General features: G+C 49.7%; 4 protein-coding genes across 4 annotated transcripts; 2 read left to right on the top strand and 2 right to left on the bottom strand.

Moving 5' to 3' along the window:
- On the top strand, window positions 1-3633 carry F5B22DRAFT_658828 (uncharacterized protein). Its single transcript, XM_047980153.1, has 12 exons — window positions 1-240; window positions 294-770; window positions 861-1254; window positions 1322-1328; window positions 1440-1531; window positions 1605-1673; window positions 1815-2231; window positions 2317-2458; window positions 2578-2652; window positions 2730-2984; window positions 3052-3079; window positions 3173-3633. The coding sequence occupies exons 1-12, from the start codon at window positions 107-109 to the stop codon at window positions 3486-3488; spliced, it is 2406 nt and encodes an 801-aa protein (XP_047827871.1). The 5' UTR covers window positions 1-106; the 3' UTR covers window positions 3489-3633.
- A 145-nt stretch (window positions 3634-3778) lies between these two features.
- F5B22DRAFT_638440 (isotrichodermin C-15 hydroxylase) lies at window positions 3779-5928 on the bottom strand (the record flags this gene model as incomplete). Its single annotated transcript, XM_047977586.1, has 8 exons — window positions 3779-3944; window positions 4043-4155; window positions 4254-4307; window positions 4362-4608; window positions 4712-4776; window positions 4836-5365; window positions 5554-5812; window positions 5887-5928. The coding sequence occupies 8 exons, from the start codon at window positions 5926-5928 to the stop codon at window positions 3779-3781; spliced, it is 1476 nt and encodes a 491-aa protein (XP_047827872.1).
- Window positions 5929-6933: 1005 nt separating this feature from the next.
- F5B22DRAFT_380151 (DHS-like NAD/FAD-binding domain-containing protein) lies at window positions 6934-10668 on the top strand. The gene is made up of 2 exons (XM_047971272.1): window positions 6934-7282; window positions 7367-10668. The coding sequence occupies exons 1-2, from the start codon at window positions 7157-7159 to the stop codon at window positions 10454-10456; spliced, it is 3216 nt and encodes a 1071-aa protein (XP_047827873.1). The 5' UTR covers window positions 6934-7156; the 3' UTR covers window positions 10457-10668.
- A 211-nt stretch (window positions 10669-10879) lies between these two features.
- Window positions 10880-15129, bottom strand: F5B22DRAFT_649606 (uncharacterized protein; the record flags this gene model as incomplete). The annotated part of the gene is made up of 6 exons (XM_047979194.1): window positions 10880-12805; window positions 12972-13028; window positions 13146-13685; window positions 13783-13888; window positions 13962-14220; window positions 14364-15129. The coding sequence occupies 6 exons, from the start codon at window positions 15127-15129 to the stop codon at window positions 10880-10882; spliced, it is 3654 nt and encodes a 1217-aa protein (XP_047827874.1).
- Between the last annotated feature and the right edge of the window lie 1425 nt (window positions 15130-16554).

Raw genomic sequence — 16554 nt, forward strand, 5'->3', positions numbered from 1 at the left:
ACGAGACTAGCTAGTGCTTAACCTGGTGTAATTTTTACCGACTGAGTGTGATGGAGCAGCATAGTCCCTGTGGCGATTGGCTTGGACGCATGATAATTACTCCAAGATGGCTGTTCCACTTCCTCAGTCACCTTGGGCCAAGCGCTTTGGAGATGGGTCGATATTAAAGGGACAAGTATGTAATTCGTTACTACAAGATGGTGGTCATACGCATTCTGGTATCGCACCAATGCGCCCTTGGTAATCAAGCCTACAATCGCATTGTTGAAGTTGAGAAAACTGATGAGCGCTAGGCTCGACCCACGATATTACGACTCTAAACCTAAAAAAGACGAGTTTACCACGCCTGTGACCGGGAAAGAAATCGATGAAGCTTTAGCTACGGAGAAATTATCGCGCAATTTGTTAATGGGAGTTCCGGCATGGAAGGCTGTGACACTGAACAGCGTCCTCTCATGTTGGGGCGAAGATCCTGTCATATTGAGCGGTCACCGACCGGAGGACGCGAAGAATTATGCTGAAATGTTGGAGGCTTATAAGTCACAGAGGATCGAAGTCCGCCCAGAAACATGGCTACCGTTCTTTAAAAAAGACCGTTGGTATGATCTGTTTCTTGTGGATGTCGCTGACACGATCGAGAGGGCGGACGGGTCAAAGCGGGCTATTAGGACCTGGACAATGGACGACGAGCGTATTTGGCATGAGGTGTCATTTATTCTCGAACTAGCAAATCGGATACTAATGACACTCATCAAAGATAACAATACCTGGTGAGACCAACCCCTTTGCGTCGGCATCGTTTTTCCTCTAAGCTCATTGTCGCTGGAGGCTAACGGAGATGAATGAACGCGTGTATACAGGCTCGGGACGTTAATGTATGGCCATGTACAACGTTGGTATGAACTTTATGGAGATGCGTCTAGGGCGGCCGAGCATGTGGCAAGGGGGGAAAACTGGATCATTCTATTAACACCCAGCTTCGAGTGGGCAGAGTGTGTAAGGTTAGGGAAGCCCTTTCTAGGCCGTGCAATCGAGCCGGATGCAGAGAAGCGGGAGACACTCATCTGTCAAATGCTAAAGAACCACGCTTGGTCATTCGTGAAGGGTGACGTGGGCCAGCGTGGAGATACCAGCTGGCTAGAGCCTCAGGACATGACTTTCAGTAGGATTAACGTTGCTTACCTGAAGCATCTTGTTGGTGGGACTATCAGTGTTGCTGAAAGGTGTGTATTACACTTAAAGATGGCCCAGGTGGTGAGTGCTACAGACTATTGAGACATGTATAGGCTTCTGGTGAAAGATGTTAACTCCTTGCATCCAGGTATTACGTAGGTCAATTCATCTATACTGATCAAGTCGATTTAATCATCTTCCCATATTGCATAACGCACTGTTAGGAAGAAACCATAAACGCACTCGCTAACAGCGGAATACCGTAGATGAGTTGATGCATGCCATATATTTCCATCGAGTCCATACATATCATGGAGATATGAGCGCAGACATCCGGGGGCGGGATTTCCACGAGCCGGTATGATTCTCCTCATGTGTATGAATGCCTCGCACACCACGAATATACTGGACTGAACAGTGAATGTAATTAGTTCGTAAATGGGGAATCAATTGCTGAGCTTGGTCGCTCCTGGGAAAAGGCTGCCCTTGGTGGAACGCCAGTGAGTCAACCGCATTTTTCTTCTGATACGTCGTTGGTGATATGGACTCCTGAGTGCTCCAAATATACCCGAGCCGAAATATCTATATGGTTATCGCAACGCTCAGTGAAATCAAGTTCAGCTAACAAGCGTCTCACACAGTTGGAAGTCCCTGGTCTATCCAACAGACTTCCAGTAGCAGACCTTCATGTCAAATTCCCTAGTCGGCTGGGAGCTAGTTCACAAGGCCAAATGCTCCCTAATAGCCCTGAATTAGATTTCTTTGCACCGATTTACGCTTATTACATCCCCGCTGCCGTGTTTTGGCGGATGCAATCCAAAAGCTTTTGGGCTACCAACCCTCATGGCGAGCTGGGGTTCCGCTACCCCCAATTCATCTATACTGAATTGAGGCAGGCTCGGGCTCATCCTGAAGTTGTGATCAAAGATACCTTTACGAACAGAGACCCTCGTGTGCGCTATATATTCAAGGAAATATTACGTAAATGGGATGAACAAGGGTCATTATGGGCTAGTTCGCGGCCGTGGTTTGCCCCTGCCTTGGATGTATGGGAAAGGGTATGTTGAGATCCATCGCCTAGCGTTTCTGGACCACAGCGATAAGAATGCGAACTTTACGCCCAGAGCTTACTATTGAAGTCAGACACCTTGGAGTTATGTTAGTCTCCGCACAGAGCTCGAGAAATTCATCGAAGCGTACCAGAAAAAAGACGAATCCGAATGTGCGTCTATAGCGGAATTTTTTGTCTGCCTTATTCCACCGATTAATGTCACAAAGTTGTCGGGTACGTGACAAATTATTAGCTTCTCGTATCCTAGAATTACTAGTATCTCGACAACATAATCGATGGGAATGACTTTGGTGCAAGGTTCACGGGATCTCGCTGATTTGGGTCTTGAATAGACACTGAACAGCGGCTGTTGATGCCTAATAGTCCGAATGATGGCGAGCCGTCTCTTTGGATCTGGCATTGTTTAGGTTAGACAGCCCTCTTTCCTCTGGACTATAGACATCATACAATGTGTCTGGCTAAACAACCACAACCCGAGACACAGGGCTGTTGATGACAGCAGCATTACCTCTTCAAAAAGCTGACAAGCTCCCAACCACGACTCAACGCGGCGATATATACTCACCCGGCAAGGCCGCATATCAAGCGGGTTGGCGCGTCGTTGCCGTTAATTCCACGGTACAGGTGACGCCGAGGATACACAGGAGGGATTCCTACTGGGATCGTTTCAACGACTTTGGCAAACATGTCCTGGTCGCTTCGCGCGTCGAGTTTGTGCACCAAGCTGCTCATATGATTGGTGAGTAAATGAATTGGTTGCTAGGCACTGACTACCTATGTAGCTGACCATAATTACACAATTATAGCGCATGTAATGGAGACAAGACAGGCATAGTCAGTTCCCCGAAGTCTCTTCTCCTTTCTTTCCCCTGTTCATGATTGAGGCAGACTTTTGATCATCGGTTACTGACTCTAGCTTGCTGGCAGTGCATCCTCGCCTGTCTTGAGGGCCCTCAACGGTCTATTTGCACATATGTTTAATGTCCTCACGAACCCGTCCTTTGACCAATCGTCGTGGCTTCCGGATTTCCCTTTCCAGTTCCCTGACTATGAACCTGACGCTTTCGACCGCTGGGATCCGACGAACAACAGTTTGACGACTTTCCGGAGGGTGCCTGGCCAGGCTGATGGAACGTATAGCATGGTACCGGTATCGCAGCCCTCTTCGCAGTCTTCTTCACAGCACTCGTCGCAGCCCTCGTCGCAGGGCTCGCTGCACTTCTCGCCACAGGGCTCACCTTGAGATATTTGAGTGTCTGATTTTGGAACAAGATAAATATGCTAGAGATGGGCTATGTATACTTCGTAAGAAACTGGGTTTCAACTATCTGCCACTGTATATAGAACTACGTCGTTGCTCTCTCTATAAGGGAGCAGTTTTAATGCCTATTAGCAAAATTGTCTGAGTTAGCTACTCCTAAGACTGTCCGTATTTTTTCCAGACATTTCAAAGACTAGTCTAGCTATTTCCCATTATATCAGTGTTATAGAACCCTGGTGAGCAGTGAATACACCAGCCTCCTGATTCGCCGTTCATGCCACAGGTATAAGCTCAATTGGGAGAGGAGATTTCTCCCACACAATAAACAGATTCTTCTGCTTGTGGACCCAGCCCTTGGTACTCGAGTCAACCGTTCGTTTCATATCAAAACTGAAAACCATATGGGCAAGAATGAGACGCATTTCGATGAGCGCCAAGCTAGGGGGTTCCACGGTTAGCATGATCACCGATATAATAGCCCTGAAACAAGCTCTCGAAAGCACGTGTCCATAATAGGATGGGGCGATAAAGCTTACTTTTGCCCAATACAATCTCTCGAACCTGTGAAGAAAGGTTTGAAACTCTCTCGAGCATCGTTTGCGTACCTAGGGTCTCCTAGAAAGCGCTCTGGGTGAAATTCGTCGGGATCCTATGATGAAACAGTGTCAGATTAGATTCTCAATTAGTATTAATAAAAAATGGGAGTATAAGGTAGGTTAGAGAGAAAGGTAGATTTTCGCTACTCACTGTCCATAAAGCTGGCGTTCGATAAAGCGCCCAAGGCCAGATACCGACGACTGTCTACAATGGACTGTTAGTCGATTTCGTAAACCATATGTTACACGTAACGCATACATTTTCTGGTATAGGGATCCCAACGATTGTTGTTCTCTTGTCCGTTAATCGCAGCGAAGGGGCTCCCGTCTGGGGAAATAATCTCAGAGTTTCGTCGACACAGGCAACGAGATAGGGTAATCGAGACACGGCGTCGGCCGTAATGCTATCACGAGAGGTAAATGCGGAGCGAACCTCTGCGGCTAGCTTGTCCGACTTTTCTGGGTGATCGATGAGCAACGAGGTGACGGCAGTGAGTATGCTGGCGCTGTTTCGGACACTGTTACTTAAAGCATCTTCCAAATCTAGCAAATCAGACCACGCAACTCGTGGTATCGAGAAGTGACGTGAGATATATCAAGTAAACTTACCTGGTCTCAGCACCAGCTCCAATGATAACAGTGGCATTCGAGATGAGCTCATCCGTGTTGGAGTCCTTAACTGGCCTATCAGTGCGAGGTTGCGAGAGCAGGCAAAATAATAGACGAAACTGACCTCGCCAGGCTGGCCCTCGTGAAGCTTAATGAGGGGGTTAATCAGATCAGGACGGTCACCGGCGCGAAGCCGTCTTTCCACGAGGGGCTTGACCATCTCTGTGTTGAGGCGCATGGGTCCTTTGGCGAGGAAGGCCAGTATGGGGTTTACCACGGCTGCTAGAACCGGGTACATGTTCAACGCGGTCAAGAAGCCCATGGGCTTTGCACCGTCGATCATAGCGGCGACCCATGGATGCAAGCCGTCACTCTGAAGGCATCCTAATGACTCACCGAAGGCCAGGTCGCAGATGATGTCGAAGACGACATAACGGTACCACAGCTCGATATTCAAAGGGCCATGTTGGCTTTTGGCCTTCAAGCGTCGCATGAGTAGATCTATGTATCTGGCTATGATGGGTTCCTGGGCACGTAAAGAGCCGTCGGAAAATCCGGGTGACAAAGCCTTTCGTAGTGTACGGTGATGGTCTTTGCTGGTCGTGTTCTGCACGTGAGGTGGGAGGAAAGCTGGCACTCCGTACATGCCAATCCCTGAGCAGGGGCGGACAGGTCAGGCGGCAGCAGCATGGATGATGCAGAAGAAGGGTGTATGTGTGTGAGAGAGAGAGAGAGAGAGAGAATCAGGGATTGGAGGCATGGGTGAGAAGTGTGTATGTATGAAAAACACATGAGTAATACATGAGAGACACAGAAAGTGGGAGAAGTAGGCCTTTACTTACACTTGGGGATCTCGGAGACGCCGCCGCCCATGATGTCTTTCCAGGCACGGGGGTCGTGAAAGGCGAGCTCATTCGGAGCGACGCGTACGACGGGGCCGTACTGGGTGTGCAAGTCGGCGGCATCGAAGACAGCAGTGCCTCTTAGCACGGCCAGTGACCAGGGCACACGGCTGATGCGACGAAGTAGAGGGCCGGGAAACTCGGCAAGGGGGTGAAAATAGAGGTTATAGACGATGGAGGCGGCGATGTACACCAAGGTCTGTGGACGTGTTGGTATGTTGGTATGTTGGATATGATGATATTGGTGTTTGTATCAATCATGCATGCACTTACAGCAGCCAGTGCCAAGCCGGCGAACCGGAGGAGCGTGTCCATTGTGAAGATCATGACAATGCCTATATGGATGATTTGAGGACAGCGTCTTTTAGTTCGAATCTGATGATGACCATGTACAGTAACATGCATATATACATATGTAGATAGATATAGATACCTACATGTAAGAAGACAACCAGTCCAAGCGATGATATGTACCTACTCGATGTCTCGGCTACAGACACCACTACGGCGGGAATATATCATGATGTACCTATGTATGTACCTATATATTTACAACTCGATATGGAGTCTGATAAATAAATATGAGACTCGGAGACTTTACTTACGAAGTAAGCGGGACCCTGCTCACCTACCTAACCTTGGACTCTCACCCTCAGCCCACCTGGGCACCTATCCCTGGTTCTGTGCCTACCTTAGGAATGTACTTACAATGGAGTAGTGGATACTTCGGAGATACTTACAAGTACGCGTTTATGCCCCGCCTACTCGACCTCCTGTAGGTGCCTGCATGTACACTATAGGTACTCTTATAGCCGATCCATGTCCTGTCTCTCATCATCCAATCCTTCAACCACCTTGGTTGCAGCTTAAAGCAACAACTCCAACAACAGCTCCTCTTCGGTCAATGTTGTTTGCTATGGATTGACTTGACACCAGTTCTTATACCATTCTTATATAATTGTTCCTGTTCTCCTTCGCATAATAAGTCGTGTGATTTAGCTCCCTTGCACACTATACAGTTTTGCCGCTTTTGTGCATAGCAGATCGAAAGTGACGTGAAGTGAAGCCGCGTTTTATCATAAGCTCGCCCTAACATCGTGCTTTTGTTTTCCCCCCCTCGAGAACCATACCGAGCTTACATTACTTTCTATACACCTATACTAAACTCCTCCCGCCGCTCCAGGAGCCATTGCCATTATTCCCTGTTCTTACACGCTGCCGTGCACCTCATATCTTGCCGCTAGAATTATTCTTCAAGCATCAGCCGAGCCCGGCGAGCGTGTACCCATCTGCTGGGCCGGACGCGTCTCCATGTCGCTGCCACCTCGTCTCGACACTCTATATACGGCCCGATCGTATTGACCACGCGCTCTCACAGCCAGCATAGCCTCCCGCTGGCCAATCGACCCTACGGCCTCCCTGCCGCCAGTTCGTGTCGCCACCTTCTGTGTAATAACCGCCATGAGTGACACCATTTGCTGAGCTCGCTCGCGCCGATCCCGAGGACCGAAATCCGCGTCCCTCTCCAACCGCGATCCGAACCATGCCCACTCTCCAGATCACGCCCGACGCTCTCGACCGCCTCCAAGATGTTGCTGACATCCTCGCCAAGTCGCGCAAGGTCGTCATCATTACCGGTGCCGGCATTAGCACCAACTCGGGAATCCCCGTATGCGCGCCCTCCTCCCACTTGTCACATCGTTATTCCTATGTTCACCTCATGTTTGAACTCATAAACTGACCTTGACCACAGGACTTTCGCTCCGAAAACGGTCTATACTCCCTCATTCAAGATCAGTTTGAGCGTGCAGAAGCCAATGCTACTACCGGCATAAATAAGGACGAGGACGAGGACGAGGACATTCCAGCCTTTCCTCCCTCCACCAAGGCAGCAGTCGACAGTATTGGGCGTCCCATGAAACGCAGGAGGACGTCCGGGCCGGACAATTCTACGTCACCAGCTTTGCTTGCCTCATTCCCACTTCCGGTCCTACCAACGCAATCGATCGTCGAGAAACCACCCTCTGCGAGCATGAGTCCCGCTTCATACCTGGAGCAGCCTTCCACGCAGGAAGAAGTTGTCGCCCCGATGCCATCACAAGAAGATTCTCTTCGACGGGTGACGCGATCGCAGGCGACTGCGTTGCGGCCCACCCTTCCTCGGCATTTGACACAGCATTCTGTCGACTCATCAACGAGCCACGACTCTTTCTTCTCAGACCAGCCAACTTCCTGCGAGTCTCCGCAGACGGATACGTCGATCTTGCTGAACAGCAGCCAGACAAGTTCCCACACACAAACCAAAACCCCGAGGCACCCTACACCTCGGCTCCTTACTAGCTCGTCACCGCTTTCCTCTCCACCATCAGACCCATTCGACCCATACGAAAATGCCCACTCTTCGACAGAGAACAGTTCTCATGAGGATTCTGATTGTTCGGATACTTCCGAATCTGATGATACCCAGCAGTCGCTTGACCTCTTTTCCTCCCAAGCGTCAACTTCGAATCTCAGAAATATGAAGGGTAGAGACTTGTTTGACTGCAATATATGGGCTGACCCACTGAAGACTTCAGTTTTTTACAGATTCGCCACGTCATTGAGACAACGGGTCAAAGAAGTCGAGCCCACCATAACACATCGCTTCATCGCACAGATGAGAGATATCGGAAAGCTCGCTCGCGTCTACACTCAGAACATTGATGAAATCGAGAAGAAGATCGGTCTCTCGACTGATCTCAAGCATGGATACGGCAGTAAGAAGAGAAAGTCGATCAAGCAGTACCTCCCGGAATCCCCAGTGAAGGAAGAGGCTACACAGCAACCTAATGAGGCTGCCACTACAAACGCCGTGGATGTGATACAAACTTCGCCACGATCAGGAGATGCGGCGCCAACGCAAACTAAACCTCGCCCCAGCCTTGGCTCCGACAAGGGTGTTGAGTGTGTGTTCCTTCATGGGTCTCTTCATTCTCTGCGCTGTTTTGTGTGCGGAAAACTCTGCGATTGGGACGAAGACGGTCGGGAATCGTGTACCTTGTTGGGAGAGCAGCCAGAGTGCCCTCACTGTGCTGGGGCAACTGCGGCTCGTCAGGAGAAGGGGAAAAGAGCCCTCGGAGTTGGCAAGCTTCGCCCAGACATTGTCTTATATGGCGAAGAACATCCCCAATCTGATCTTATATCCCCGATCGTGCAGCATGACCTTGCTACAGGCCCAGACCTGCTACTGGTGCTTGGCACGAGTCTACGTGTACACGGCTTGAAGGTCATGGTCAAGGAATTCGCGAAAGCGGTACACAAGAAAGGTGGCAAGGTCGTCTTCATCAACTTCACCAAGCCCTCTGAAAGTGTCTGGGGAGATGTTCTGGACTATTGGATCGAATGGGACTGCGATGCCTGGGTTGAGGATTTGAGGAATCGCAAACCTCTCCTATGGCTCTCTCCTGAGGAGCGACTGGAGATGGACAGGCAGAGACGGGAGACTCTGGCTGAGAGGAAGAAGGAGAAACAAAAGAAACGTGAAAGTATAAATGGGAAGAAGCGGGAAGATTCTGGAGGAAGGGAACAGCCTGTACCAGAACCAAGCAAGCCGCGGGTACCACCAAAGAACCCCGTTGCTATGCGGAACGACTATCAATGTGGCGCATATGTCATATGGGACATATTTCAGACACTGGCCAAGATAGGCGATCGCCCTTTCAACAATCTAGGTTACATACCGCCTGCCTCTAGCCTCGACACTCCACTGCCACCTCCTTCCAGCTCCATATCTAATTCCCAAGTGCCATCTCCGTGCGAACCGGGTGGTACCCCTAATTCGCGACCTAGTGGTAGGAAAACGACCAGGAAACCACTCCCTAGAAGGGCACCCAGACAGGGACAAGTTCCTCGTTGTCAACCTAATCATAAAAGCTCAAGTCCCGTCCCGACTGAACCGGGGAATCCCGGCCATAAAGCTTCTGATGTTCTCGCCGGTGCGACTCTTGGAAATCCTGAACCAACCCAGCAGGCTGCAGAGATTTCACAGGTCGATCTGCCGCAAGCTAAAAGGAAAAAAGCAAGGAAGTCTGCTCCTGCGGCTCTCACTAATTGTATAAGTATCGATAATAAGAAGAAGCCAGTGGCTAGGAACAAGCGCTCTGAAACACACTCGGGTAAAGACCGGTACTTGAAAGCTGCTAGGGAGCTCGCAAGATCGGGGAAGACTCCATCCCCAGGGTGTTCGGCCATGCAAAGCCGATTACCGGCCACACCGCGGCGCCCATTCATGCCTTCCAACCCACATGACCTACACCTTGGTCCTTATCCTGGAGGCTATCATTTTGTTGGCCCCGAAGATGCTAGTGGCAGCAGCAGAAGACATTCTCCCTACACATTCGATCCCTACTTACGCTTACTACCGCTACCACCGAGTACCCCAGCTCTCCAACACCATAGTCCACTACCGGTCTCGGGAAGAGCATCAGTCGGTTCCAACATGGGGTACGAGGTGGAAGAGCTGCCACCTGAGCTTCCACCCATCAAGCAATGGGGGGATTCGACACCATCGCCAGCCCCCCTTGCTGGGAAAATTGCCCCTATGGAAATTGCTCCGCTGGTTGGACCAGTTAGTCCCTTAGTCGAAACCTGGCCCAAGACTCAATGCTCTTACGCGTGGCATCATTCTTCTCAGCCCATTTACAACGATCCGCTTGTGGGTATATCGCGCCAGGCCACCGCCAATCATAAACATCAGTGGCCTGCGGAATCCAACAACGATGACAACAAGACCCCCAGCCCCTCGGAGCAATTGCGCATGGAAGCTGCTGCTACACAGCTATGGCGGATGCGGGGGGCAACATAGATTTGGGGGGAGGGATCTTTATTCATTTAATGACGCACTATGCTATAGATACCCCTGAATTGTTGTCCTGCACAGCTCAGTAGGAATGGTAGAATTATCGACATGAAGACTTGTTGAATGTAATTTATCATTCCACCCATGGAAGGGCCATAGCTACCTATACCCTCGACATTAAAAGACCTTAACATAGGCCTTTTTGTATATACAGTACAGTATGAACACTAAACCTTTATGCAATGCGTGATGATTCTCTGCTACCCTGTTCTTCCTACCCAGCCGAAGTCAACCGAAGCAAGGAGAATGCAGTCTGCGAATGAGCCAACGTGTTGCGAACCACTTTTGTGCACTGAGGATGGTATACCTGTCCCTGCTGTCCGCAGCAATGCAAACTCACGAGTACCATTCACCTTAACTTGGTTACTTCTACATTGACATACCGTCATCGCTCTCAGTATGGCTCTTCTCGCGCCACATCGACTGGGCGGTGTAAGTGCCAGAAGCTTCATTTGCCTGTTCCGCAATTCTCCTTTGTTCTTGGAAGGCTTGGGCTTCCGAGGTCATCACGACCCGATTAGCAAAAGGATTCGGGAACACCTGAAACTGAGCCCGTCCGCTTCCCTGGGACAGTTGTCTTATTCGTGGCGACAAGCTGGGAAGTGGCTGTGGCACGCCGGAAGTGAAGAGATCGCTAGCCGCCTCGGAAGCATGCTCTGGATCTGGCGACGCCAACAAGTTTGTTACGTATTTCCGGTAGGCCGACTTTTCCTTGCGAGGCGACACGCGACGCGGCGCGTCATCCTCTAAAGGGGTTGTTGGCATCGTATTCGCCCCTCCAGGGACACCGAAGATGGCGTGGATAGAAGCAGGAGGGGGTGTTGACGGAGCCTCGTGGCTCGTGGCTTTAGATGGGGTCTGGACCGTTGGGGGAGGGGTGTTGGGAATTTGGAAGCGAAATGGTCCGCCGACAGACTGTCCAGCCTTTGCCCCGATACCACCTAGAGATTGCAAGGCGCCACTCACTTGGCCAATACTGGCCTTCGACTTCTGATCCATATGAACTCCATGGATCGTGTCGATGAAGTCGTCGATCGTGTCGCGCACGGCTGGATGAGCCCTCTCGTACTCGAGCATCGCCATCTTGCGATAGCGTTCAGAAGGATACCTCCACTCCGCTGTTGGCAGCCTATCGAACTGCTCCTTTGCGACAGCGTCAAATGGGCGAGTATCTCCTTGATAAATTCTCTCTATCACCTCTACCAGTTTTTGATAATGTCCTACAATGTTCTGGAAGCGGACGTGCCACTCAGGCCAATAGCTCCCGTCGCAGCGGCCCGTAGGCCTAACCCTTTGTATGTCCCCCGCCTCCACTACTATTCTCTCTGCAGCTTGTCGAAATGTAACGAGACGGCCGTATATATAATCGATCGCGCTGTACGGCATGAGATCCAAGAAGAAGCCCCGAGATCTGCAGAGCGGATAGTGGAAGACTAGCAATTGCATATAGGCAATATCATCCTGCATCTCGCTGCACGCAGTAGCGAGACACCTCACAACTTTGCCGTTAGGGCCAAACAAGGCCTCAAATTCTTGATACTTTACGGCCGGCTGTCCGGTGGCTTGAAAAGCTTCTCTAGCATTGTTGCTCAGAGATCTAGCCTCTTGAAACGCTGTAAATAATCGGGCGACACTCGCTGGCATGGTATGCATTACGGTGGAACTCCAGTGGTTGATCTCCCATGCCCACCACGCATCCTTCATCTGCTCGTACATGACCTCGATAGTGAGTGCGCGGAGATAACGCGACAGCACACGGTGACGAGACACCCACAATATATTGGGCACGGCGTCCAGGAACGCGGCCAAGTTGTAGCCGTAGAAGGCCACAAGTGTGTTCTGGCTGAGCTGGGATGGAAAGTTCCACAGAATCTTCTGGCTATAAAAACGGTCCGACTTCCCTTTCAAAGCCGCAAAGCCATAGAAGGAGTAGTCGTTCGTATTGGGATCAAACGACCCGAACTCATACAACCAGAACTTCTTCGTAAAGAACTTCTCTATGGTGTCTAACGGCACTGTTGTGTGGTATTGCAAGTTAGGATGTACGGTGTCTGATCTCTCAGGGGCCCGTTGATAGGGATACGACTGGCGATGAGCGAGAAGCACAAGGCCGGGATAATGCCTATTCACGACCTCGAGTGGGAACCCTGCCATGCCCCAAAGCGACTCCTCGACCTGGCGACCAACCTCGGCCTCCGGGTAGTCCTCGAAGAATGGCTCCCCCATGTTAACTGCCATGTCCCATGCAATGTCCTTAAGACTAAGACACAAGCTTTTGACCTCTGGAAGCTGTTGCTATACGAATGGGAGAGTCAATATTCGCCATGTCTAGGTCATAGTTTATAAAATAAGAGCCGAGCTAGAATATGGGGTGGGGAGTCGGTGTGGAGTGTGTATGTTATACAGGAGCAGCAGTGGCAGCAAAGCCGAAAAGAGAACAAGAAGATCTTGAGACACTTACAGGAGGGTGCGTCCATTCTTCCGAGCACAGTCGAATTTGTGCCTGAACTATAGCGTGCTAGAAAAGAGAAGCGTGTCTAATCAGCTTATTATGCATATCAAAAAGCATCGAGTCTTCACCCGATGAGACTCAAATAAACTTGTTTTTCTTTTTGTTTTTGTTTTTTTCACATACCGCGAATTCGTGTACCATAGTATTAGCAATCTCGAAGGAGGCCACCATCTTCTCGCTTGCGCTGTACTGAGGCACCAGCAACGGCCAGATCGACTCGGCCGCAAGCTTGATACGAATCACCCGCTTTGGCCCCTCGTTGTACATCCCCGTGGACCCGTACGCGAATTGACTGCACGGCTCCATCTCCTGGTACTCGATGTCCGGAGCATACCTCCGGTACAAGAGCGTATACCCTGATGCTATATCTAGCTCTAGGAAGCCGGATAGATGCCCTAGGACGGCCTCTCTCCAATCAAAATTGTAGAGTGCCTTCAGTGTGCGGATCGCCGGGTACGTCAGATTCAGGTCGATGTCCTCCTCCAACACGTATTTGGTCAGCGTGGGTGTGTTGGCCTTCTCTCGCCTGTCGAATTGTGGCGCGATGGGCTGGCGCGTGCACATGTTGATTAGAGCTTGGATGTGTGGCGGGCTCTGTAAAATTATTATCGAAGCGAGCCGCAATGCGGGCTGTAGCGCGTCCCAGAGCGCATCGTTCGTTTGCTTGAAAATGTCAATTACTATCATATGTTTTGGAGAACGAAGGGCATCCTTGATATGGCAAACGGCCAGGCGAAAGAGAGTGCGAGGATAACCCTACTATATTCCACTCTTCCCGCGTTCCACCGACGTTGTATGCGAGCTTTGGATTCTCCGACGTAGACCCCTTCCATCGAGAATCAACCCATCGTTCTCGTCGGAACAGACTGCACGCATGTGTTAGACGAGACAATGATGTGAATTACCGCGACCATTGTTTATGAACAGCTAATGACTTACAAGAAAAGTTCATTGTCTAGATCGCACTTGGGGTCGTTTGACATGGTGTGCGCATTGACTTGAATCATCTCATCAGTCGTCAGGCCGCTGAGAATCAAGCGTTGGTAGTCTTGGTCATCCAGGGCGTTGTCGAGGAAGACTTTGTGGGTTTTCCTCAGCTGAGGGTACTTGCTCTCCAATTCCTCGACGAGCCGATCGAGGCTCTTCCCTTCCTCGCGCGCCTTCGCTACTTCAGCCTTCAACCCTGCGTTCGTCAACACTATAATCTCTAGAGTTAGCAGATGGTTTATCGTCCCAGGCACACTGGGTTCGTGGGGAAATAAGCAGGAAGGGTAAAAGAAGGCCCCCGCAAAGTGTGCTCTAATTTGCGCACATTCATTGATTAGCAATGGGGGAACATACTGCCGTTAGATGCCAGCATCGTATCCACCACCTCTGGAAGTATTTCTTGGCCCGGAGTTGGCATCTCCCCTCGAGCTTCTAACGCTTCACGGCTCAAGTTTATTGCGACGCCCCTTTCCGCATCGTTCATCATGTCGATCTGGTTGGCAATGTCTTCCATAGGGTCGCGCGTCTGAGACCAGGTCGGGCTCATCCGACTTCGCCCGTCCCGTCGACCATCAGCTATCCCGAAACGCAGGGCGTAATCAGTAGGATTGCGGATTGCGTCCTCAAGGCGCAACGCAGGCCGTAAGTTGGCTATGGCGTCGCGGACTTGGTTCTTCCTCCAGCGCCCCGCAGGCGTCTTCATGAAATTCTCCTTATAATCCGGATCTGTCCATTCAGGGACGTAAACTACGTGCTTCCATGATCCTTTCGCAGGGTCCTTGTCTGGAACCTTATCTGCTGGGATATTTACTATTAGAACATCGCTTCTCCCGCCAGTTTGCTGTTTCTCGCTCCCGCGTTGTCCTCCATCGTGTCGTTTCTTTGGGACCGCTGACTTAGCGTAATCTGGCACGCCAGGTGGTGGCGGCGGCTCGGATACTCCGGTTATGTCTAGGTGGTTCTCGATAAGTGCCTCGCAGAATGGAGACCACGAATACCCAATGCCCTTCGGGATATAACTGGCGCTGTCGATCCAATCTTGGACAGCCGTGTAAAAGTCTACTTCGCTCCAGGAGTCTGAACTCGATTCCACATCATTTGGGTCTTCAGCTATTTCCATTGTGCTCCCGGCTTGTTCGATTATAGTCAGCGTGACGATTGAAACTTTTATCTAGCTACGAGCCTACACCTCGTTGGCGAAACCACTAATTAGGAGTAATTGGGACAGAGGAATATATTGGTAGGTGCATACTTGAAGGCATGAGAGACATCCCGCCGGGAATTGATGATAATAATACAAAGAAAGCCTTATGATCATTGCATGGATTTTCAGAACGGAAACAGTGTACATAATGAATGGCGATATGAGGATGCAACAAAGAGACACAAAGAGGGTCGAAGTAAAATGATCGAGTTGAAAGCATTATTATTCTGGATCTACTACATGTATGAACTCAATACTGTCTATAATGAATAATTGATTTGACCCATGCGGTGAGTCTAACTAGTTTTTCAAAGATACTTTTTTTTAAAAAAAAAAAAAAAAAAAAAAAGCTCTGTCCCATGCCGAACTGCGTTGAAAGCAAAAGGATACGATGCACCAGTTAGCCGCAGTGCGAAGATATACTGACTCTCGAGACTTGTAGACGCGCCTCGATATTTGAGAGAGGGCTAGTCGCGTGATGGATATAAGGAAAAGCTTTTCAGTCATCATCTCACAAACCTGCACGAATTGACCAAGTTCACGTAAAGGGAGCTAGTTTGTGCTGGTGTCGTTGTCAGTGTATATCTTTTTGTAATCCATGGATCGTCTGGCTTGGATGTTAAAATTTAGGCCGGCGACTACTAATGATCAATTATAGTGATTAATAGCTTGTGCCTCGTTGTGCGGTGATGCATGTGTATGTAGACAGTGACGGCCCATCGGTCATAAGGTTAAGTAATCAAGTAAGATGTAATCTGCACGGCAGGTTGACAACTTGCGAGCTCTCACTTAGCAGTTAGGATTGGAGGCGACCTTTAATGTGGATAAAGATAAATGTAAGATTAATTTATGTTAAATATATGTGGACTATTGGTATAGGAGACCTGGAGTTTAAGGAAACCAGTTAACACTACATGGTAAATATATCTAAGCACTTCTAATTATTTGATTGTCTCCCTGTTTACATTCGAGCGGTGTTGCACGCGTACAAGATATACAAGCTAAATTAGCTGAACATGTAGTTTGCCTTGCATTTTGGCCATACGAAAGGCCATTGCAGGCGGTTCATGATTATTCAAAGACATGCAGGCAATATTGGAAAGTGAGGTTATATAGACTTCGCTTCTTAAAATAGATCCTTGAAAGAACCAGGCGGTCTAGTCTAACAGACCAGCTGTATATAGAGTCGAATCAAGCCACCAACAGCCGAGGAGGAGTTGGTTAATCAAGGACTCTTACAGCCCTAGTTGTTCATTGTAATCTAAATAGCATCAAGTTCCAAGCCCAGTTGTCAGCCTTTGTTATACACTGGGCTTGGTATATCAGAGCCGCTTCAAAACA

The sequence above is a fragment of the Xylaria bambusicola genome, assembly GCF_022495145.1.
Source record: "Xylaria bambusicola strain CBS 139988 unplaced genomic scaffold F5B22scaffold_44, whole genome shotgun sequence".
Classification (NCBI taxonomy): Eukaryota; Fungi; Ascomycota; class Sordariomycetes; order Xylariales; family Xylariaceae; genus Xylaria; species Xylaria bambusicola.